Source organism: Hesperophylax consimilis, chromosome 2 (assembly GCF_061612785.1).
Source record: "Hesperophylax consimilis isolate HC1 chromosome 2, BYU_Hcon_1.0, whole genome shotgun sequence".
Lineage (NCBI taxonomy): Eukaryota > Metazoa > Arthropoda > Insecta > Trichoptera > Limnephilidae > Hesperophylax > Hesperophylax consimilis.
In genome coordinates, this window is record NC_142837.1 from 31,667,425 (window position 1) to 31,693,692 (window position 26,268).

At 32.5% G+C, this 26,268-nt stretch overlaps 1 protein-coding gene across 1 annotated transcript in view; it reads left to right on the top strand.

Moving 5' to 3' along the window:
* Positions 1-26,268, top strand: part of unc-13 (protein unc13 homolog) — a 217,859-nt gene that overhangs the window by 11,007 nt on the left and 180,584 nt on the right. The window contains exons 2-5 of the mRNA XM_089642160.1: positions 453-496; positions 16,423-16,513; positions 22,268-22,276; positions 26,008-26,082. Coding sequence (XP_089498286.1) covers positions 453-496; positions 16,423-16,513; positions 22,268-22,276; positions 26,008-26,082 — 219 coding nt within the window. The remainder of the gene's footprint in view (positions 1-452; positions 497-16,422; positions 16,514-22,267; positions 22,277-26,007; positions 26,083-26,268) is intronic.

Sequence of the window (26,268 nt, forward strand, 5' to 3'; positions counted from 1 at the left end):
TGATTACTCGGTATTATTATTTCGATAACAAATTATTGATTAATTGTATTAATGCTATAATTTAAAAAACAAACAATGTAATATCGTTAGTGCTTTAGATGTGATACGATGTCAATTGTAAGCAATCATATTACAATAAAAGTTTTTTGTTTTTATAAATTTTTAATTTTTCAATGTTTTCTTCTTTGCGAACCGTTAAATATATTGAAGTTGTTTAATGAAATATTGAAAACGCTTTGATAGAAAATGTAATATGATAAAAGTGTTGTGTTTGCTTTATTGACTAAATAAGGAACGAACACTGAACAAAAAATTAATAGCATTTGACTTCGTTTTCATACAAAATGCGTTGAATTTCGATATAACATTTCGCAAGGATGAAAACAATTGTTTTTTTATTTTTTTTATTTATTTCCTGTTGATTAATTTTACTTTTTTATTTTTTTTTTAAGAATGGTGCTGGAGGATCAGGAGACTCAAGTGGACGAGCAAATGGGTGAGTTTTATTGATTTATTTACATATTTATAAATTAACAATCACAACTTTCATCTACCGACACATAAAATAGGAAAAAGTAATAGTGTGCATACTCCTTTTCCATATAAATGGTTAAACTCAAAATAATAGTTTATATTTGTTTAGTTTTATAAGGGTTAGTGAAAAAACCTTTCACATAATATTCCGAGCTTTTAAAAACAGATAAAGACATTTTTTCACTAAAACAACCTGTGCTGAACGGTTTCAGTTTGCCAAAATAAACAAATTACCCGTTATCTCAAAGCTTGGAAGCAAAAAAGCGCATTCTAGTAGTCAACCAACGACTTTGATAAATATAAAAATTCTCTAGCAACCTGTAATTAAATGCATTCATAAATGATATTTTCCTTTCTTGCACTGTGTTTCAAGAGTGAAAATTAAAATTGGTATACTTTTGAAAATAGAACTGGTTATATAAAAGTTTGTTTGGGAAGACAATTTCTTACCAGCGGATTTGATACTTGAAAGTTCACGAGTTCGTGTTTATCAATTCTACTTTAGCCAAATATATTCAGCCCAGATGATAGAGACTCTTTTGCACAGTCCATAGAAAAATTTAAAAATTAATTGTAACCAATAGAATAATAAGTATAATTTCGAAATTATATTTTTTTGGTTTCTCTATGTGACGTAGATTCACCAGTTTCCCGCTTGTACCACTAGATTCTGAACTTCGTGAATACTGTCAACTGCATATTTTTCTGAAACAAAATTGTAACTATGACGTATTCCGGAAAAAAAAATATTGTTGGAAAGCCGTTAATAAAAGAAGTAATGTTTGGATAATTTTTATAACGCCAGTTTTTGTGGAAATCAGGTCGAGAAGACGGTGTCTTTGATGTGCAATTGTGTATATCGTTGTTGATGACAGTACTCAGAATACCTTTCCATGATCTCGTTGAACTCAAAGTACCAGACTCCAAATGTATCGCATTAAATCACATAACACGGTACCTACGCAGCCACTTATTTAGTATTATTAAATTATTATTTAATAAAACAAAAGCTAAAATTAAATAATAATTTTGCCGTATTATTCCATAATATAGCATTATATTTGAAAATAACAAATAATAGAGTAGCCTAATTACAAAGTATAATAGTACCAATTTTAGGATCTTCTAATTTACTTTAAGTAAGTTACCACGCCTTATGAACCTTTTCTTTATGAGAAGAACTTTCTTTTCTTAAACTTTTCCTGGAATTCCATATTTTCAGTTGTCATTTATTGGTATTCCTTTTAGTGTATAGGTTATTTTTAGTCGTTCATAATAAACGGCGAGCTTATGTACAGACGTTCGTAAAACCACATGGTGGGTAAATCATTTTATAAATCTACATTCAATATTAATTTACTTTTTTTCTCGTTAAAGAACATTATTTACGAGTTCATGTTATTTAGGTAGAGCCTCGTTTGTATCGTTTTGTGGTTACCCGTGTAACCTTTGCAATATCAGACGTGAGACCTTTAATATGATCAACTCACCTAGTCAAAGTGAAAACTTAAAACACAGGAGCTTCTTTATTTATTTATTTTATTTATTTATTTATTCATTTTCGGGAAATCGACAGTATACATTTAATCAATTTGTACATAAGTATTATATAGTCAAATAAAACCAATTATGGATTTACTCCTTGTGACTTTAACTGAGACAGCATAATATGGAATAATTTATTTAAATTTATGAGAACGGAAAGTGAATTAATAAATTAATACAAAACAAAAGATTATATAAAACGAAAAATTTACAAAACAATACATTTATAGCCATGGAGAGAGATTGTAGATATAAATCAAATTATAATAGAGATATAAACAATAGAGACATAAAGATTATTCACAAACCATCAGAGAAATATTCTTTTGTGGACCTTTTGTATTTGGTAAGTTTGCAACTGAAAATATCAACCTTGGATAATATGCTATTGTAATTATTGCATAGTCTGTTCAGGCAAGAATTCTACTTAGAGTTCGTTTTGCTTTGATCAACCCTGAACAGGACACAAGAGCGTGTTGAACGTGCAGGTACGCAGGTGCGCAGGTAATGAAATATTAAAAACCTTATGGTAAACCATATATACAGATAGCTATTTTGACATGTAACTTTAAATACTGAAACGGTTGAAAGCTCATTGGCTTTAGACGCAGTGGTCACGGGTTAGAAACACGGCGTTGAAAAATTAAATATGTACGCGTTGTTTCACAGCCTCATTCATCTATTAATAACTGTAAAAACCACTCAGAATTAAATAGTCAAGGTTAGGTTAGGTTATTTGGCCGCATAAAAACCCAATTCTTTCAAGAAAGGCATACAAATAAGATATTGGATTGAATCTCCGATACATTTTGTATTTGTATGCCTTTCTTAACTAAACTAAAAATAAAACTATTTATTCGTATTGCGTATTTACGGGCACAAACGAATAATTCGTTATTATATTTTAAGGCATAACTTACAAAAAGTACATTTTCATAAAAAAATTAAAATAACGTCATCTTTGAACACATAGATTATATTGCACGTTGCGCTTAACCTTAAAACCTTTAAATCGGTTTATTTGCATTTAGCCTAAATGTTGAAAAAATGAGATCCTTGAGGCGAGTGTGTAGTAAAACTATGCACGATCGTATGAGAAATCAGTGGAGATCCGTAAAATAATGCAAAACAAGTGTGATGAGTAAGATTAAGAAATGATTTGGCATATATTTATATGTAGAGCGAATTTGCGAAGAAAGGAGTGTAAAGAGAATATATGAACCAAATGTGAATGGTAGCAGAAGTCGGGGACGCCCGAGGAAAACATGGCACGATCAAGTAAATCAGATACTTGAATCGAGCCATGTCAAGATTCAGAATAATAGAAGAGTATGTATGAGAGTATGTATGAATGTGAATGACTCAAGGAGTGTATGCCAAGACCGAGTTGTTTGGCCGTCCTTTCTCTCTGCCTGCCCTGCTGGGAAACGGTGTAATGGTTAGATAGTTAGTTAAGAAAAAATATTCAATTTCTCAAGAAAGTATAATTTTAATTGCAATCGGTAAATATATTATTTTTTTTAATTGCATATTCTTCACACTTATTTGTATGTATATAGGTACATACTTTATGGGATATGCAGAATTTCAATAACCTCCCCGCATACTGGAAAACAGAATTTATTATTATTTTGCTTGTCAATACGTCTGAACAAATATTTATGCATTCAACCCGTTAAATATAAAAGTAAATTGAATATATTTTCATATTCAGTAACGTGTGGGAACGTGTCGTGTTGTCAAATTATTTTATTTTTAATTTTTTGATGCAATAATGTTTATAATCGCTTGATATTACTTTATTTAAAATAAACGTACGTTTTTTCAAACATGAGTTATTTCATGGAGCGGTTTATTTTTTCCTGTGTTTTTCACAAAATAAATAGGAGATATTTCCCACCAATCGTAGCAAATTTAATCCTCTGTCTAGCTTGGGATGGGTTGATTCACAGAATGTGAAAATTTCAAAGCTTATTATCATGTTCTGTGAAAGTTTTATTTGAATTCTGTTCCCAAGTAGATACTTAGCCAAATAATGTCATAAGCAAGCACTTGCATTATTCGATCTAAAATAGTAAAGCTCTAAGCAACACAAACTTTCTTACTTAGGAATTTAATGCATTAGGCTGATTATTTTACTACATATACTTTCAGTGCACGAAACGGTTGCAATGCGTAGTCATGGATCTATTTAAAATGTCTAATTCTGCAGAATTGTACTGCATAAAATTGGATCAGCCTTGTTGGCATTGAAGATAAGTTGATTAATGCCATGTCGGGTAGAACGCTCACATGGTTATGGTAAGAAATACATAAGAAATTATTTCACTTCTCATAGTGAATACCGCTTACCCCTTTACTAATAAGAGTTACGCTTGGTGAAATTAATATGTAATACTACTGATCCCACACAACAGTTTTAAATCAGTGGAACTATTACAATCAACTTTTATATTCTGATTCGAGGTCTGTTTACAAGTCCGATACTGAAATGTCTGATCCGTTTCTCGTGACGTCACTCGAGACAGAATTCATTACAATAATTCACAATTCGAATGGCAGTGCTGCAGCACCTCCACGCATATACCGTGATGACACGTTTTTCGGCCAACCGTAAATATCTACATTTTAACAGCTTTTATCTTCGGTACTATAATTCTATATTAAATATTCCATATTTTTCAAAAATTCATACATTCAAAATCAAAACATTTTTTCAAATTATATTTTACACACTTTTCAAATATAAGGTAAAAAAGTCCCGATATCATTGTAAGCTAATACAAATTAATTATTTCAGTAAGCTAAGTCTTCAGTCAGTTCACCAATTGTTTGTTTTGGCCACAGTTTTTAATTTCAGCAGGTGACAAACGGTGACAAACAAAAACAACTGGGAATCATATAGTTTACGTTCTTTGTCCATATTTATTTGTACGCTTAGGTACAATAAGTCTTTCATTAAAGTTAAAACGAGTATTATGATTGTGTTCTAGCCAGTGTATATATAAGGGGTTATTTATGTGCTGAAATACAATTTTCTACCACAGAATTGCTTTCACTGAAAAAATTTTGAGACTACTACTTCTATAAGTTTGGAATATTATGCATTTTTTTGTTTATACTTTAGCATCATTTAAAATTGTGTAAACAATACGATATTTTTATGACCAAATTTTGCTTTTGATTTAAAATAACAGTCACAATTTTATTTTAATATCTTCCTCGCTAGTTAAAAATCCACAACTTCATCAAATTTGGCAGACTGTTGCAATGCTCCTACACTGCGGAATAAGGCAAGCGAAGGACGGATTATAGAAGTCCTCGTTAGAGGTCTAGCGGCACAAACCGTCGAACGAGATAATTACAATAAAATTACTTACGCTCGGTAGGGCTGGGTTCTGGGCTCAGCTAATGGAAGATAAATGTATTGAATAAGAGTTTAAGTGTCAATGAAAAATATACCGGGCGATGAGTTTTAGAGGAAATTAGTGTGACTTTTTCGTCTGGAATTTTTTTATTGTACGTTTTGTTTTTGTAGTACTGTTTGCTGTCGAAATAAGATTCCTGAGACGTATTTAACTTTAATTTGATATTATCATCGAACCCAGAAAGAACTCTATACTTTTGTAAGCGTAAAGAAAAATATTAAGAACAAATATGCCCCAGACAGAGTTGTACGGTGTCCCATGCTCTCCGCCTACTCCTGTTGAGAACGGCGTGATAGCTAATTGGTTAGTATATTAAATAGGGTAACTTGTAGGTACCTATGAAATGCAATATTTTGAAGGGCGTAATAGAGGTAACGTAATAGAACGAAATAACGTAATAAACGTAAACAATGAAACTCAATGAATAAAATACCGAAAAGTTTTTGTGGATAATTATCATCATATCTTTCTCACGTATTAAAGGCATTACATCACACGACCCTTACATATCTTCTGGAATAAACTATTTATGTTCCGTTATTAAATCAAAAGGATTTATTATTAAATAGAACTTCGAACGTGATAATAAATATTAGTACAACGTATAATAATTAAATGTCGTGGTTTCGTTTGTCTACACAAACAATTCAAGGCAGATTAATCGTGTATTGTGACGTTGTAGAAGAGTTTTATATTTAAAAAGCAGCGTATATAACTAATGTATTTAAAACTTAATAGTACTTAAAAGTACTGACCATCCTGAAGCAGGACAGGTTGGGTTAATCAAGCATTACTTATTGCAAGCTACAGTGAGATTTCGCATCAAGTATTGACCATTCTATAGCTGAAAAGGCTGGGTTAGTTAAGCATTACTTATTGCAAGCTACAGTGAGATTTCGCGTAAAATATTGACCATCCTGTAGCTGGAGAGACTGGGTAAGTTAAGCATTACTTATAGCACGCTACAATGAGATTTCGCATCATGTATTGACCATTCTGAAGCTGAGTAGGCTGGATTAGAAAAGGATTACTTATTACAAGCTACAATGAGATTTCAGAAATAGTCACTTGTGGCGCATAATTTAAAATCGTAAATATATATATTTCAACAATCCTGTTGAAATTTTTAATGGCTCTTTTTCACTGTGGCTTTGATTTTCCGTTTGAATCTCTGAAAAATCAGTCAGTATTGTTTCTATTCTAATCGTTAATCACTCAAAATCCCAACCTCAAATGGAGCTTTCAAATGATAAGTTGTTCCATGGATACTATGTTTTATGAAGATTATAAATGGATGCTCAGATAATTTGGACTTCTTGAACAACAATTAAAGAATTTTCTTAAAAAAAATAATGTTTAGAAATTATATGACTCGTATGGTAGAAGTTATCGGGGTGCTCCGGAAATACATGAAAGGAGACTAAGAATAATATAAGAGTACCAAGTTCTATTACGATACATGATTTAAAGAACAAGTGTGTCCTGTATACCTAGGGAGAGATTTGAGATATTCCAATATCAATTTTAATCAATTTGTTGCTTTTTTAGGCTATGCCTAAATGCTATAAAAAGTTATTTTATAACTAAATTGAATAAATCATCTACAGGGTGCGGCAGAGAGCACGGACGGTTTTAAAAAAATCATAAAATAGTTAATTTTTACTCAAAAACAAATGTATTGATGGAATCAGGTTTGCGAGGAAATAACATTTGAGACAGTCAAGTGTGGAAAATCACATCAGGCATGTGGTGGCCGAAATCGTTGATGCAGTGCTGAAGGCGTTCTTGGAAGTTCGCGTAGACTCTCTCCAACATCGCTCTCTTAACTTGAGCGACTTCCACGCGAATTGCGTCCTTCAATTTGTCCGTTTCCGGGCAGATCGAGTCGGACTGCGAAGAAAGGCTTGTCGAACGCGTTCAACATTTTCAGGAGTTCGAACTGTTCGCGGAGCTCCTCTTGGTCTTCTGTTGATCAGTTCACCACGCCTGCGAATTGATTCAACCCAACGAAGGATGGTGTTTCGAGAGGGAACAGTTCTATTCCGATGAATGTTGAAGTGGCGACGAAACTCACGCTGTACGACGGTGACTGACTCATTATTTCTGACGAAACAATCATAGGCAAAAACGCGGTGCTCCACCGTCCACGGCTCCATGACGACAACTGGTAAAACAATGCTAGGAACTAACGAGTCAAGCGGTACCCCCCACCTCTCTCGTAGACGGAGGGGGAGATTACTACCCATCACAAAAACGTCCGTCCTCTCTGCCGCACCCTGTATATAATTCTTTACAAAGTTTTAGCGAAAAAATATGTCAAAAAAATTATAACGGAAAAAATCTCAAGATTATACATCACAATTATATAAGAAAAAACTGAAATTTAAAATAAAAGACTTAAAATATCTTTTAACGTGGACAAAAACAAGAACTCTCGAAATTCCTTAATCGCATTTCAATCAGTAAAACAAAAGTGTTGTTTGGTTTAAAATGCCAAAAGTTTAATTTATTATTCCTCGCAGGAGGAATGCTCGGCATAACAAGATTAGTGTTTAAGTTTGGTAATAATTCCTGTCAAAGCAAACATTCTTGCGGTGATCTGAAATCTCTGAGACTGTACTTGGTTAAATGAAAATTCTCGGGGGTGAAAAGTGAAGGAGATGTCGTGGGGTGGGTAAAGCTCGCTTGGAGAATTTGCTGGCCTGAGGAGAAATACCGCGTGGTCCAGATTGCCAGTTGCTCCAGGAACAATATTTTGATTGATAACAATGGAGAAGAATAACGATTTGTCTTTTTCATAATATAAACATGTTGTTTGGCAAAAATTTTAAAGATAAATTTTATTAAAATAGAAAATAAAACATTTTTTAACTTATTTCCACTTTTTTATTTTACCACTACCGGTTTCATCCTATTATGGACATCTTCAGGCTGGCAATTGAAATTCTTTTGTTACAGAATTTATACAAAATTAGGTACACAAGTATAACAGTATAATAAATAAAGTCATAAATTTTATTCTTTAACCAAAAAATTCGTTCGGTTTTCTGAAGTGGCAATACACGATCAGTGAGCTTTATCATCATGAAATTTATATAGATCTTGTATATATATATTTTTTAAATCGGTGACATTATGTTATGCTATATCTTGGATTTTCATTTCCTACATGAGCTATACAGTGATGAAAAATGTATGTCTGAATAAATACAATAGGTGCTTTGTGTTCTGTATTATTTTTCTTCATAGTTTTCGGTTGTTCAATTTTTTCCCATAAGACAAAGATTTTCAAAAGACAGTGATGCAGAGTGAGCAAACTTGATATTCTTTGAAACATAATTTCCGTCTTTGTAGGTATGTATTTATATGGTTAGAAACAGCATATACGCTCAAACAATTTACTTTTATTTAAAAAATTGATAAAATTAAAATTTCATAACATTTAGGAACTTTTGCTATTGCCAGTCTTCCAAGCTGCTTGCTTTTGCTCATACCAATCTACCGAGCTGCTTGCTTTTGCTTTTACCCATCTACCAAACTGCTTACTTTTGCAAGTTACTAGTTTACCAAGCTGCTTGCTTTTTCTCCTAGCAGTCTGCCAAGCTGCTTGCTTTTGCTCTTACCCGTCTGCCAAGCTGCTTGCTTTTGTTCTTACCATTCTACCAAGCTACTTGCTTTTGCTCTAACCAGTCAAATTTTGTAATGTATATATGGAAAGAAGTATGAAAATTATGTTTTAAGGGGTGGGAAAAGAGGATGGGGAGGTATTCAAAAACTCGTATCAACAGTGACATTTCTTTTTCCTTTGTTTTGAAGGATATGTGTGCGAAATTTCATCAATCTCGGAATAAAACTGTAGACTTTTATTAAAATCAAGTCCACGCAGCTCAACCTCCTTATTTATACATCGATAGATTAAATTTGTCGTCGTTTTGCTATATCTATGCATTTGAATACTCTCCAGCAATGCCTAAATGAGACATACCTACTTGGCTACGCAGCAAATACTTCAAACAACGTCTCCGTCAAAATGGCGCTCTTTGATATAACATGGATAAACTAAGGACTGCTTTCTTTTCTGCGAAGTTACGATGGAATACATGGAAACTTTGCCTAAGTTGCGATAATAAAACATTCAAAAAGAGTAAACAATTCTCTTGGTAGCATGTGCGGGTTTACTCAGAATGAGTTCGTCATTGGCCAATTCATCAGAGTGCTAGGTTATTTTACTGAAAGTGAAAGAATTCGTAATACACATTTGAATTTGTTATTTCATCAACTTAGGAAGGATTTTTTTACTGAATTTGAACAATTCAACGTTCATTTCCTTGTTCTGTTTGCATCACAAAACTGAAATAATAACAGAACCTTAATAAAACTGTCACAGAACATCAAAATTTCATTCGAAATTTGACAAATTGTTCGAATTCTCTGAAACAACCCGTCTTTAGAAATGGTTATTTCAATCAACTTAGGAAGGATTGTTTCACTGAATTTGAACAATTCAACGTTCATTTTCTTGTTCTGTTTGCATCACAAAACTGAAATAATAACAGAACCTTAATAAAACTGTCACAGAACATCAAAATTTCATTTGAAATTTGTCAAATTGTTAAAATTTTCTAAAACAACCCGTCTTTAGAAATGGTTATTTCAATCAACTTAGAAAAGGACTCTTATGTTATGTGTTTAAAAAACACTAAAAGAGCGGAACTTACTACATATGTAATTCAGTGTACTGTACGGTGTACAACGTTTTAGACGCTTTTACAGCGAAAACGCATGTGTTTTTGTCATGGAACCAGTGCACTGAAAAAATTGTCCGGTCACAAACAGGATTGCAGGACCTTAACTTATGGCTTTTTGGCTTCCTGATAAACTTTCAGTAAAATACGAATATATTATCACGATGTCGGAACACGTGTTCCTAAAAATTCTAATATTTCCGCATTTTGTCATTATATATTTTCAAAGCAAATGCAGTTGCGTGAACACGTGTTCCGATATATTAGGAATTTTCTAGAAGTTTATCATAAAACGACCTGCAATCCTGTTTTAAAACGGATTACCAATAATTTGAAAAGATTAATAATTTACTGACTTGAATAGCCAGGTACTTTCCAACTTTCACTTGGGAAAGTTCTCACTCCCTTCAGCCCCATAACACATTCCATTTTAGCATTTATTAAAATGAAACAACTAGCAACTTTTTAACTATTGAAGACAATATTAGCGATTTCTAAACGAAAATCTGAAACAGAAAACTCAGAAAAGGATACGGTCACATCTAGGACTCAAACCCAGGACCCTTGTCTTTCCGGGACACCGCTCTACCAACTGAGCTAATGGGACCCTATCCCCCTCGGTCACTTTTAACTGTATCATACTTCGAATAAGAACTACCAACATTGTCTTCATTTTTTCACCGCACATTTTTATTAGCAACTATCTTTATGTATGATCGCAAGATTCAACCCGAACTAAATGCAATCTAGACAGCGTCTTTTTTCGATAAACCTATCTGTTTTTTTTTTTTTTTTTTTTTTTTAATGTGCGATTTCTATTGACTTTTCTGCAAGTCTAGAATGAATATTTATTTTTCGGAATAACTTTATTGAGTAAAACCTTAAATTGTAATATTTAATTATTGATAATAAATAATTAATCAATAATTAAATATTACAATTTGAGGTTTTACTCAATAAAGTTATTCCGAAAAATAAATAGCAACTTTTTGTCCGGTTGATAATAATAATAGGCGTGAACCTATCAATTTAAAACCTTTAAAACTTAATAACGTGTAAGATATAAAGCGTGTATACTGTTTTTAGAGGCTGTTAAATTATAACGTTTTAAAATAAAAGCAACTCTAATAATTTACACGAGAATAAATTACAAAGTAATATGACCATTTTTCGAGTCCCTTACATTATCGCATCAGTACAAGTAACGAGGTAACTTACATTATCGCATCAGTACAAGTTTGCATAACACACCGACTTAAATCTATAAAACTTTTACATTGATGTGTAATAATTGTATATAATATAATTCTGTTATAAAAGTTCTTTAATGAACGTGTTTAGAAAAGAAAAGTAAATTTTAAAATGGCCCGAAAAATGATTTTGTTCGAATTTATCTTCCTAAATGTGATTCGTCCCTCGGTAAGAGACAGATTGAGGCGTACAATGTTAATTTAATAAGTAATGTATGATTAGAATATATTTCCTATATATCTGTTTATTCATTATACCTAATCAATGAACCTGTTGCACTATTTTATTGTAAATTTTGATTTGGGAATTAGGCTACGATTTCCGAAAAATCTGCTTCTATGTAGATTATTTAAATTAACCCTTGACAGTTTGAGAGCCATTATTTTGTATTGTGACAGGAATTGAACCAAAACATTCCCTACCTAACTAACTAACCATCATGCCGATTACTAGAAAGAGAGGACGGACTGCCAAACAACTCGGTCTTGGCACAAATTCTTTGACTCATTCACATTCGTACATCGACTTAAACATACTCTTCTATTATTCTGACTCTTGACATGGCCCGACTCAACCCCTACCTAATTTCAAATAACGTTTAAACAGGTGTATATGAACAAAGATTCAATTTCCAAAGATCGAATCTCAGACATACAATTCGGAGCAGCTAAATCTTCTACGGCATCAGTCTGAAAGTAAATCCCTCGGCAGCACATTGCCATCGAGTCGATATTTCTGCAGCCGTTATTTCAGGAAAAGCTATTAATAATGTTCACCGTGCGAGCGGGAAGGAGCCTTACCGTAAATTGATACTGAAAGATGCATACCTTAGCTACCTCTGACGCGTACGAAAATACCCTGTTAGATTTGGGCAGCTGTAGTAAAGATGCCTTTCCTACCCTTAGACCGTTCAAATCCTAAACATAAATCAAACTCTAATTTTCTGCTTTTATTTCAATTAATTAACGTTTCAAACTATTTTAAATTAATGCGATTTTTTTCTATTTTCGAAGAAACTAACTACGTTAAAATATTAAATTACTATTATAGTACCAACTGTTCTGAGACATTGTAACTAATGGATAAAGCACATTATATTTTGACTCCTACAATAACAAATAATATATAACTCCGTTGAGAAGATTGATTCTCTAAACCACACTATGTAAATACCTACTACTACCATTTCGTAATATTCAAAAATTAATATTTTATATTGCTGTCAAATATCAAAAAATACGCTTCTTTAAAATAGTAAAATAGTAGTACGAGGAAAAAAAATGGTTGAACATCCCTCCATCATTGATGCAGATCCTTATGTATACTGCCAAGATGAATGTCTGCCCGAAGTTTCATAAATGCACGAAATCACACAAAATCACTTTGTATATAAAGGAATAAAATTAATTAATCAATTACCCGCTGATATGTGAACAGAAAAAAAAATACGAGAAATATAAAAAACAAAATTAAATCATATTTTTGTATTACCACCATATAATTTTAACTTCCTCTTAGTTATATTCTTGACTGTTTTGTTATTCCCAATGTTTTATGTACATCCCATATACATTTCTTGTTTTAATTACGAGTATCTTCATAATCTTAAAAAAATATTATGTATAAATTTCTAATATTTTAAATTCTTACGTTTTTTAAGTTATTAATAAGTTGTCCTCTCCTAACCACAAGCGTCAGCTTTTATAGGAGAGTGTATAAACTATGTTTTAATATGTTATGTTTTGTAAAAAATAAAATAAATAAAAAATAAATAGTTAAAAAATAATTAAATAGTTAAAAAAATTGTATATACATATATATTTAGGGACATACTAACTCGTTTCAAAATTTTATATAACTGATAAACAACCATTAATTTAAGGTAAATAGTTAATGTGAAATATTAAAAAAATGTTTATTAATAAGGGGGTTACTATAGGTACATGTTTAGTACATCGATTTTTTTTATTAAATAGTGATGTTTTAAATGACGCTACAAAGTGAAATTGCGACAATTGAAGAATTAGGTATGAAATAATCAAAGAAAGGTTCAATAGTAGGTATCTTTGATTACGTATATTTAGATCAAAACTTTTTTGTTTGTTCAGTACTTTTTATGTTTCTAACAAATCAAAAGTTATCCAACACTTTTGTTGTTTGGGAAATGACAATTATTAACGGTGAAAATCTTTTTTTCGTAGTTGCTTCTTTTCAAATAAATTATGTTTTTATGAAGACACAAATCAAAGTTTCGCACTTTATAAACTAAATTTCGTCTCCGCGCCTTTTTTTCAGAAGGTCTGAGAAACTCGACATTTCTTTAAAGTATAAATCACGGGTTGTACGGATTCCACACTTTTATGTTTTGAGTTCAAATTCCCGAAGGATATACGTACATAGAATATTCACACAGGCTCTTCTGCAAAAGGCATAAGTGTTTTGGACATTTTTACATCCATTTTACGTCCATCGATCAAGATATTCAACGAATTACCATATTTTGATGTGGTCATTTCTATTACTCCTTGGACAGAATACAATATAAATTATTGCACATGTTTCTTTATCGCCGGCGAACATATCATTTTCTTGATATCTGAAAAATTGTTAGCGCAGGCCACACCTGCAAAAACAATGTACATATTTCCTTGGATGAATGTGGTGACTGAAATAATGGAGTACCAAGTATCATAAATTTGGCTAAATTTTATCTTTTGACGGCCCGTGTGGTTGAGGGGGAAAGCTCTGGACTAGCAAGCTGGAGGTCGCGGGTTCAAATCCCTGGCATTCGCAAGTAAATTTTTAATGGTTAGTTTATGTTATTTTGGAAATGAATCATTAAAAATAATATATGGTATATTTACGGCACTTTTCAGAGTGGATTGAACCCTCAGTACCGCCCTGGTGTGAGACTACCATTCAGAATTGAAACGTTGCTTAAAATGCTTTGATTGGTGACCAGATTTGAATAGCCAGGTACTTCCCCACCTTCCTCTTCCCTATCTCCTTCCCCTCCCAATTACCTTCAGCCACACAACATATTCCAAATGGGGATACCATATTATCACTGGCTCCATACGGTTTCTCATAAAATCGTTGGCCCTTATTTTTCCCTAAATTTCAGTGGATTTTAAGTAGACGGACGGAGTAAAGAGTGTCAGGGAATGTTAATATGAAATCGGGTCTCCAACGATAAAATGTTTTCGGAATATCGGGAAAAAACAAAAGCACTGGTCGGGGCCACAACCGGTTTTTTTTTGTTTTCCATCGACCATGGATTGTGGTAATGTTTGTGATAATATTGTCTCTAGAGACCCGCCTTTACATCAAAGTGGATTGTATATTTATTAGGAAAAGATCCACGAAAATATTATTTTTTCTTTAACTCCACTTTTCGATGGAAATAATTTGCCTCGGGGTCTATGACATATTTGGAATTGCTGTATGGAGGGATTTCTCATCATGTTGAGAATTAGTCTAGCAAGAGAATGGGTGCGCAGAAAATTGTATTTAATAGAAGTAGATTTTGTTACAGTGCGTATTGTGGTATTTCATTTATCAAATTACCTGAATTCACAGGAGATTAAGGTCAAGTATTTCTATGATAAATAAACAATTATTTTTCACTTGCTTAGCTGAAACAACCAAATGGAGACTTACATTCAGTTGTGTCAAAAACTTATTCAATTCATAAATATTTCATGGTGGATATTATTTGAATTAATCAAAACAATAATTTCATACTAAGTAATGATCTAATAAAAACAATAAATATTTACTTAATCATTCCTGTTTGTTATAATTGAGGGTTTCATTGAGTATTTTCAGGAAGTAAGTATCCTGTGAACTAGATTTTGAAAATAGGCTTCGATAGTTTTTCAATAATATAAACAAAAACAGTTCATCATTCAATATATTCCTGGAAATTTATATCATTTTGTTATTCGAAAATTATAAAGCAGATGAAGTTTTGGCTTTTTCAATTCCAAAACCTTTGTCGAAAAACTTTTATTACTAGAACCTTTTTAAAAATCAGCAAATAAATTTCGTAAGAAAAAATGAAAGAAATTTAGGATATCATTCATACTGGGTATTTTGATAAGTGTGAAAAAAAAATTATTTTTATCTTTATGTGAAACCGCACATAAAGATAAAAATAACTATGGCATTCCCCAAAATGGTATGTTATGTATGTTTTGAGGCTGAATTTAGTGAGAAGAAGGGGGAGATGGGGGAGAAAAAGGTAGGGAAATTACCTGGTTATTTAGATCTGGTCACCAAACACGGCCAAAGCCATTTCAAGAAACGTTTCGATTCTGAATGGTGGTCTTACACCAGGGCGATACTGAGAGTATCTTCCAGTGTAGTTGTAAATGATGATCATTGTCTTCTCATCCACTTTCTCGTTTATTCAAACATCAATCACTATTATTTTAAAGCGCTTTGGTTAAAAAAAATACTTTTTCGCTATCAATATCTTAGTGGTGGTTGAATCCAAAATGTTTTTTTATTGAATGAACGATACTTTTTTACAATTTCTTCAAGGAAGAGTCCCTGAGGAAAAAAACCCTCAGGGCCTATGTCATCTTTGGGGATTCTGTGTGGAGGGTATCTTTAGGGAAAGGAAGGAGAGAATATTGTGGGACGGAAAAGGATACGAGGATTGGGTAGGTATATGGGGATCAATATGTCCAGGAGTGACGGTCGTATGAATCAATCCCTCCCACTGCGGTTCAAGGTTCTCGATGGGTCGAGAGACAGTCGTTAATAAAGTATAAGAAATGTCATATTTCAGTTTCTATGGAGACATCGTTCATCAAATACTATGAAGAATTAGCTCTTTCGATTTGTTTACTGTACAGCGCACTGTTTTTCTACATTTATTGTGTATATTTCTAATGAATTGTTTCTTCTTTCAGACACCCTGGTGATAATCCATTCTACAGCAATATCGACAGCATGCCGGACATCAGGCCAAGAAGAAAATCCATACCTTTGGTATCGGAGCTGGTAAGAAACGAATTATTTCCTTCCACCAAAGCTCCCGGATACTCGATTCCTTGAAAATCCTCAAAACAATACTTACAAAGTTAGAACTCTTTGAAAAAGTTAACAGTGCCTACCGGCTAACTCAGGATATTAGAAAAATGCATTTATTTAAACGGTTAAATTTCAAAAAAACACAAATATACAAAAAAAAATTTAAAGTAAACAGTAGGTCCTACCTATTCACTAAGATCGGAAATTAAAATTGTAATAATTGCAGTTAAGAAGGTTTTTTTTCTGTAAAACTGTAAAATTGTAGAATCTCATCAATTTAAAAGATTTAATAAAAACACTACTGCAACAGTTTATACATTTTGTACCGTGTTTAAACTCCGCAATGAATGCCAAGAGAGGTTTTTTTGTTCTACAAGGTAAACCGGATGTCTTAACCGTTTTTATTTGTCGTCACGACCTCATATCCAAACAGAGGCTAATGAGGCAGTTTATTCCACAAATTCACCAAAACCAGCTGTTTATTTGTAATAACAAACAATTTTTGCTCGCCTTTATTTCAAATTTTTCCAATTGTATTATTTTTACCATGGAATTCTTCAAGCGATATTTTTCCGATCATATAATGTTTATATTCAGTATATTTCCACTAATCTAACTCACGTTTTGTGACCTATTTTATTGATATTTCCCAACGTTGTTTATATTTTCCCAATCTTTGTTTTCTGTGTATGTTTTTTAGAGATTTAGTTTATCCCTTTAATAAATATTTATCCACTTACTAAATATTATATTTTCTGAAATCGTGTTTTTTCGAACGACTTATAGCGATAATTGCCTGAAATGATTTCATGTATTACATATCAGTTATTGTACTGTTATATCTTAAAGTCTTGGCATATGAAATATTACTTACAAATATGTGAATGAAATGATTATTTTAGATTAAAATTAAACGTGACATTAAATCATTGACATTGAATATTTGTGATCTGTAATTCAATATATAGGTTCTAAAAAAAATACAAAATGATTAATTAATATTGAATCGAAAATTAATTGATAATTAGTAACTTATAATTATGAATAAATGGGTTAAATGAAAATTAAAAGTTTTATAATAAATTAAGCAGCGTAAGGATTATAAAATTGAGTAGGTTTCTAATTAAATTCAGAGAGAGGCTTGTGGGAGAAATATTATACAGGATGTTAACGGAGGTATGTAGTTGACATAGTTTTACAAGTGATTTCTTACATTATTTGTAGTAAAATATATGAACAAACATTTGGTCTGTGCTGACTTTTATTAGGTTTTTTTTCTACACTCAGCAGAATAACAGCCAAACCCCTCACTCCGACCGTGAGAAAAAAAACATCAAAAATGTTACCGAATGCGAAAATTTTCAGGAATCACTGATTGTAATAAGTCAAGTACACCCCTCTACACCTTGTATATTTCTTCGTTTAAGCAAAAAAAAAACACTTGAAGGGCGCTTATGTGTTTTTATATGAAGGTGTTTTATCTCCATCGAAAGTATAACAATAATAATTAAAGCATTTGTAAAGGACTAGTTTTCAGATAAAAATGATTTAACAAAACAGAATTCTTTTTGTTTCACCCGAATGAAGTAATAACGACGTCAACACGTAGGACCAGTGGAAACATTTTACGGGACAATTCTGAATCTTTCTTCTAGAAAAAGCAGTAAATTCAAAGCATAAAGACGTAAACATTAATGATATACCGACGTTAAACATCCCTTCGAATCGTAACTTTTCCTTTTAACAACCTTGTTAGACTAAACAGCACCAATTTCTAATATTTTTTACATCACTACTTTAATGTACATCGTAAAAAATTTTGACGACTTTTACAGCTTGAAAAAAAAATTAAGAATGAGAGAAAAGTTTAATTTATTTCCCAAATTATTTTTTTTAAGATTTACGATATAGATTTTTGCATTAACATCTCAATTTATTTATCTTATACGATTGCCTCACCGGCAATATATTTTTCCTTTTAAAATCCTTTCTTTGTGTACGGTATTATAACCAACCTGTATTGTATCGCGTCCGTAATATATGTTTTGCCAAAGAAAAGGCCGATCTGCGTAAATTTCCTTTCATTATCGGCATTCCTTCTCTTTTTGATGTTCGTTGATAAAATATTGAAAATTATGACACAATTTAGCCGCAGTCTCTGTAGCCGAGAAACTTTATCATCACAATGGATCGCAGAATTATTCATAGTCTTTATACCACTATCTTTCAAATTTGAATGAGGGATAAAATTATTTATGGTTTTATCAGTAGAAATTATACTTTTAAATGCAAATGGGTCCCAAAGCATCGCCAAGCAAACAAATTTATATGGCTCAACCTATTCCTAAACTTTCTTCCTTTCTTGTCAGCAAATTGAGCAACTCAAATCAATCAAAGTAAAATTGCTAGTTCTTATGGTACCTATTTTTTACGTTCATACTTACGGATTAGAACTGCGAGAGGGAAGGAGATGTTAATAAAGCCTCTTCAAGTGAGCGTATGTACTTCTTCATCAAGGAATGGAAGTCGGTACCCGAAAACTGATTTAGTCCTGGGAAAACCCTATATTGTACAGTAACAAAAAATAATCGAAAATTTACATTGATTCAGAATTTGCATCATATACATATACATTTACAAAGCTCATTGAATACGGTGTGTTAAACTTCACAATGTAAATCAGCAAAATCAATCAAACGACGATTTTTGTCGTCAAGACATCTGCACGGCTTTGTTTGCATAGAATCTCTATGAAAACGCAACTGTTCAGTTCACATAGTAATTTCCATCATGATTTAGGATTGAAAAAAAATATTTTTAAAAAATTCCGGAATGTTTGTTCCATGTTTTACAAATTGTTCAACAAGGAAAGAGCTTTCGAAAATATGATGTTCTTTTGGTCCCCCGGAACCGAGTAGTAACTACTGGTTATTTTAAGCAAAAATATCACATTGCACCCCTGATAAGGGAGAAGCTTATATACAAATGGAGTTTAAAGTAACTTAAAAGTTTTATCTTAAAATAGAGCTTTCGCTTTTGCCTGAATGAGAATGATATATTCACTTTAGTAAGAAAGTATTTCTGAATGAATTTACAGAAATTTGTACATCATTATAATATTAGCTAAGCTGACCATAAAAAACCTTACGAAGATGAAATATATATGTTAAAACTCTTGGGAAAGGTAGCTTTACTTGAGAGCTTTTGATTCCACCCCCTGTTTTATTACGGTATTAAGTAGCCCTCGTTGTTTAAAATATTTCTCATTCAGAATAATGAAGTCATGGCTATTATGTAGTCGGATGTTCCGGGTACGGTAGAAATGTGTCCTTTTGTCTTCATGATAGAGTAGAAGAAAGTTCATTTGTCTGCAAACCAGGGATTGTTATAGGCCGTTACATTTTTTCCATCTTAACGATTTTTCTCAACAAATATTTTTTCAATGCTTTTGCTAACCACCTTTTCCTGTTTTGATGCGCAGCATTAAAATTTATTTACTAAAATTATGGCGTATTGTTTAAACTAAAATGATATTGTGGGTAACAGCACAACTCAACACAACAACAATTCAACTTAATTTAAAGTTATGAAAAGTGGTGAAACAGAAATTAGGTATTTGTGTCTTAAGCTTTTTATTATTTCAGCAATTCCATAGATTTCTTTTACCAATCGAGCGCAGAACATTTTAAAAAAAGCACTGAGTGATAGAGATTTCGAATTCAAACATATTTTATCCGAAATTTTTATTAAAAAAAATAATAATTTAATTTCAATTCATCCAAATTACCTACTTATTGCTACTCAAATTAGAGGTGCTACCCGAATTAGAGGTGCTACCCGAATTAGAGGTGCTACCCGAATTAGAGGTGCTACCCGAATTAGAGGTGCTACCCGAATTAGAGGTGCTACCCGAATTAGGGGTGCTACCCGAATTAGAGGTGCTACCCGAATTAGAGGTGCTACCCGAATTAGAGGTGCTACCCGAATTAGAGGTGCTACCCGAATTAGAGGTGCTACCCAAATTCGAGTAGCTATCGCTCGGGTGGTTAGTTTCTTCACCTGAAAAGAATGTCAAATAATCAATCATTTCAAATTAAAGAAAATACAAATCTTTATATTTTTATTAATATTCCTGAGATTATGTTATATGTTGGTATAACAATCCTTTTGTTTTCAAATTCCACAGTTTCAGGGACACTATTAACAGTTAACTTTTTTTTAGTGCTAAGAATAAATTCTCTCCTTAAAAACCTAAAAAATATTACAATATATTTTTAAAACACTGCTGGAAATATCGGCATTGTACAATCTAGTTCACTGTTATGTGACCCAAATATTTCTAAGGAAGTTTGCATAACGGGTGCAGGTGGAAAATACAAAATTAATTTTCCGAAATCTCATGAACATCATAGTAATGAATGTTACGGTGTAAGTGCACAGAGATGTTGTGTTTATTAGTACTTATTTAGTCTGCAATGCCGACAAAGGGACCAATTTTCAACTAGGGAATATAATTTATGTACTAGGAGTACATAATAAATAATTTTAACACAAACCAACACGGCTGCTAGTACAAATAATCTCGCGAAGAGCATAATAAGATGGCAAATTAATTTATAGGAACCGTCGAGTCAGAAGCGATAAATTTTCTTGTATATGAGAGCGGAAGGAAACTAGACATTGACATAAACCATACCAAATTTTAAGAGACATTATTTGCAGGACACATTATTTTTAAAAATATATTATTAGATTGACTTTATTTCGCTTTTGCAGATCGAATTTACATAAAACAATAAAGCAGAAACCTAAGAAAAAAATTACACATCAATATGTTTGTTCCGTATTTTTCAAATTATTGGATAAATCTCAATCTAAGCAAGGTAGGAATAGTTAACTATATTCTGGGAGTTCGGGTGTAATGAAATATCCGTAGTTTTGTACTTTGTCATTTGCCAGTCTGAAACGCCTTGCTAAACGTAATTATAAGCTTGAATTTTTTTCGTCACTAGCTATTAAGTTTTCTGTCAAAAAATGTTTTAAATGATAATACTTATTTTTTTTTTCGAGAAAGCAGTACCTTGTGCCAAGCCATTGGAGTAAGTAATATGATTATAAACCAGTCCAGTGCATTAAATGTTAAAATATTTTAGACCGGTTAAAAGCCAAGTGAAAAGATTTATGAGTTGCCGTCCCAGACATTTTGGACTCGATTCCACTGCTAGCTAAGTTTTCCATCATCGCACAAGCAAAAAATTTCGCTTATGTTTATGGTAGTACGAGTTTTTCAAATATTGTTAGGTGTAAATCAGAAATGTTTATCTTTCTTCTAAAAAAAGAAACACAATATCGGATGATTTTAAAAAGATTCGCCCAAAAATATCACGAGTTTTAAAATACTGCGAATAAAAAATGTAAATAAAAAAATTGTGCCTCTTTCAACAAAAAATGCTTTAATTAACGGTACCTATGAATGATTGCATAACATGAAATACAGTTCCGTTCAATTAAATGCTCTTTTTTGATGACTCTGGAAAAATCATTGTTTTCGTTATTATTTTATCGTTCGTTCGAAAAAGCACGCTATTATCCTTTTGTTCACTCTCCCCTACTAGTCCACATAGTCCTATTGTCCTCCCACCTTGTATCGATGGCTCTCTAGAATATGTTGAACTAATCCATGCCATTATTCCCCACAATATTTTATCATGGATGGAACCACAGGTGCTCAAGGTATATAAATATTGATATTTTATTAATGCTGAAACAAATAATGCTTTATGAGCCGTTTGTATGTTATGCATATTTTTCAGCTAAGCATTAGAAAATCATCACACGATAACTTCAGAATTCGATATGTAATCATTATCGCTTTTAGATTATTATTTTACCGTAATATTGCCAGCACTAGGTACATACGAACATTGTTTATCTAAATAGGCTCTATAAGAATGGTATGTTTTGACCTCCGTCACATTTGACTAAAAATCAAAACGACAATCAACGCCATTTCGATTTTCGATATTTGAGCGGTCGTTTCGCCTTTTGATCAAGTTGTGACCAGCTACAAACATGACCGTTACACTTCACAGATGATCAAAATTTGATCAAAAACTGATACAATTTTTTTAAATTCTAAATGACCCTGATCGTCAATGTAATGTGACGGAGGTTGAAATATGACTGAGCTATTTTATGCAATTGTACAATTAAAGAGCATAATATTTAGATATCAACATAGAAAAGGCAGCTATTAATTGTTAGAAATTTTTATGATTACTTTTGCAAATTATCTTTTTGTTAGCCAACGCCAACGTTGTACAAGTTATTTGTAGACATAAAGGTAGAATATTGTGCGTGTGAATACAGTATCGCACGTTTACAAGTTAAATGCTCTTTGAACATGTGGAATATTTCTAATGATTGACAGGTGCTGTTCGATAACATTTTTCCATGAAGGCGAAACAAATATGTATTCAAATCACGTACAGCATGTAATTTATACATTTTTTGCACATCTTCATAAACATTTTAGTTCACCTTTTTCCATTCTTCATCCATTCCATCTTTATGCATGGTTTACCCGCACTAAATAATTCTCTCGAATGCCTTAATTTTCACTGTCACATAAATATATATTATTATTATAAAATACGCTTTATTTTTTTTATGTTGCCACTAAATAAAGTTTGCTATATTTATGTCACCTGAATATTGCGGTTTGTGTTGTTGTATAATTAATAATTTGAGATTACTGTTTATCACTTGCTCAACAGCGTGTCAGAAAATGTGTTTTTATAGATTGGAAACATTTTAGTACATGTTCCTGCATATTATTGGTACCTACAAATTATGTTTTTAATCTACAAATGTTATTTATTACATTATATGGCATTCAAGTTTTAATCCGTTGAATTGAATGTTATTTAAAGCTAACAAGAGCAACTCAATTCTAGACAATCTTGAATATTGCCATTTTCTTTTGATATGTGTCAGTGAGGCAATAAGCTGTCTGAAAACCGAATATGGCTGAGTGCTCTAGAAGTTAGATCTTTGAGGTATAAGTGTGGTATAATAATATTCTGCCGCATTATGAAGACTGAACAGCAATGAACAAGATTAAGAAAGGGACTCGGAAGATGAAATGGCGCTGTAAAGTAAGTCATATACTTGAGTCGGGTATGTCAAGCCACTAGAACAAAACTATAAGTAGACAGTGAGTGAATGTGAGTAAAGAAAGGAGTGTGTGCTAAGACAGGACTGTGTGGTGGTCTACCCTCAGAGTGTACCTCCAGATGCATTTTTTTTTTAACAATAGCTCCACACAGGAGGCCTTGAAGAAAAAAAATCCCTCAGGAACTATACTATCTTTGGGAATGTTGTGTGGAGGGACTTTTTAAGGAAAGGAAGATGAGAAAGTTTAGAGAAGGAAAAAGGAGTGAGGGTGGGTAGGAATCTGGGGTCAATGTGTCTAGGAATGACGGACATATGAATTAATCCAAAGGGTCTTCATCAACTAGTCTCTCCCGATCTGGCCCCCCACGCAGCAGGTGGGAAACGCATTCGCTGCCAAGACGTAAACAAACCTCACCCCACAAACCCGGGCACCTCTCCAAACGTAACAAACCATTTGGGCTGATCAATGGCAGGGGTGTTGGTTTTACAATAAAAGTTTCCCCGAGCGACGATACCCAAACCAGGCGGTTGGTTACTTAGTCAATTAACCTGTCATTCAATCTAAGATAAATTTCATGTTTACTCAAAGAGAAGCTTGAAATAAAAAACCAACACTACGAAAAATCTCAACACGAGACTAACTATTGAATAATTTTCAAGGGCAATGCCACTTTCTTCTTCAAAATATCTGTGTGCGCAGATTGAGCGATTTACTTCCACTTCTTTGATGATATCTGATGACTTCAGAATTCCTCTTCCATCAGAATGACTCTATTTTATCTCCTAACCATGATTTCATCTCGCTGCAAACGTCGTTCGTTTTCTAAATAGATTAGGCTGCGCATTCGACTCGTGACGCTCCTCGTAATGACGCTGGGGGCGAAAAAGGAGAAATACACTTGCCTTTGAAATACGGTTATATTCCAGACCTTCTTCCTTCTAGTGCAGAAATATTATATTTGATAGAATTATCACCGGGACTTGCGGTATTGGGTGCAAAAGCTTTTCCAATTTCCGGAAAACGGGTCGGTGGTGATGTGTGAAGATAAAGAGTATGAAAAGGGTTTATGTTTTGTCCAAATATATTTTCAATGCTTATATTGTTAATGCATAATTAGTTTAAAAAAATCAATCAAAATTTCCGTTGTTCGGTCAATGTATGATTATTGTAAAATATATTTCAATGTATTAAATTTTGTGTACTCTTTCATTTGACATACTACAAGGTTTTCCATTAAGAGGTGTTATTTTGATATTCAATTGTAAAATATCAATGGTTTTTTTGCTTGTGTGGCACGTAGCGCCGTCTTGTTGAAATTAAACGTTGTCCAGATCAATACCATCCAATTCCGGCCATAAAAATCATTAATCATCTCTCGATAGCGCAATCCATTCACCGTAACTGTTGCTTCAGCCTCATTTTCGAAAAAGTAAGGTCCAATGACTCCGCCGGACCATAAACCGCAACAAACAGTCACACGTTGAGGATAGAGAGGTTTTTAACAATAACTCTTAGGTTTTCACCCAAGCCACCGAGGTGGAAATGGGCCTCATCACTCAAGATGATTTGTATTTGATTCACTCAAGTGAATTTTAATAATTTCAATGCGCTGTTGAAGCGTGTATAGTTCCATTTTTATTAATGGCGTAGTTTCTACTTGTCAAATGTCAAAAAATGATAGCTTCAAAAGTAACATAACATAACCGAAATAGCGGGATTTTCAAAATAACACCTCTTATAGGAAAACCCTGTATGATCAACAATCGAAAATCGAAAACAATCTGTCCCCCTGAAAAAATGACAATTTTACACTTTATATTTTGCTGACAGATTTTTCAATTTAAAGGAGTCTTACAGACCATTTTTTGCTCATATTATTTTGAATACAGTTATTTTTCACTCATTTTAACTAGGAATATGCTTCTAACACGGAATTTTGTTTGAATTTTATACAGAAAAACTTATTTAACTTTTTTGCCCTGCACGTACAAATGTGTAGGCTTAATTTATTAAAATGTGGTCTTTCAAGTTCCCAAAAATAAGCCAATTACGAGGATTCGTAAGTACCTATGCTATTTTTGACGATGAATTTTCATTTCTTTTCTCTTGTATTAATATTTTGTACTTCGAATTTCAGTCTAAAGTGACCTTTGTGGCACTGTGCTTCTCTTAAATTTATCTAACGATGTTTTTTACTGTAGAGGCGTACCTTACATTGAAATAAATACAAATGAATGGGTAATTAGTTGTGTTTTATAACAAAACAAATGATTGTTTTTGTGCTTAGACGATGGCTGCTACCAAAAGGAATGCCGGACTAACATCAGCAGTACCACGTGCCACTCTCAACGACGAAGAGCTGGTAATTACTATTTTTATTTATTTACAAACTATTGCGTTATTTCTTTGTTTTTAATTATACTGTTCTTCTGAAAAACAACAACGTAATAATACGTACATTTTTTCTTTTCCATTTTTTTAATAATATCAACCGTTGATACCTTCCAATCTGATTTCGATTACAGTAATATTGAGAGATAATATATGT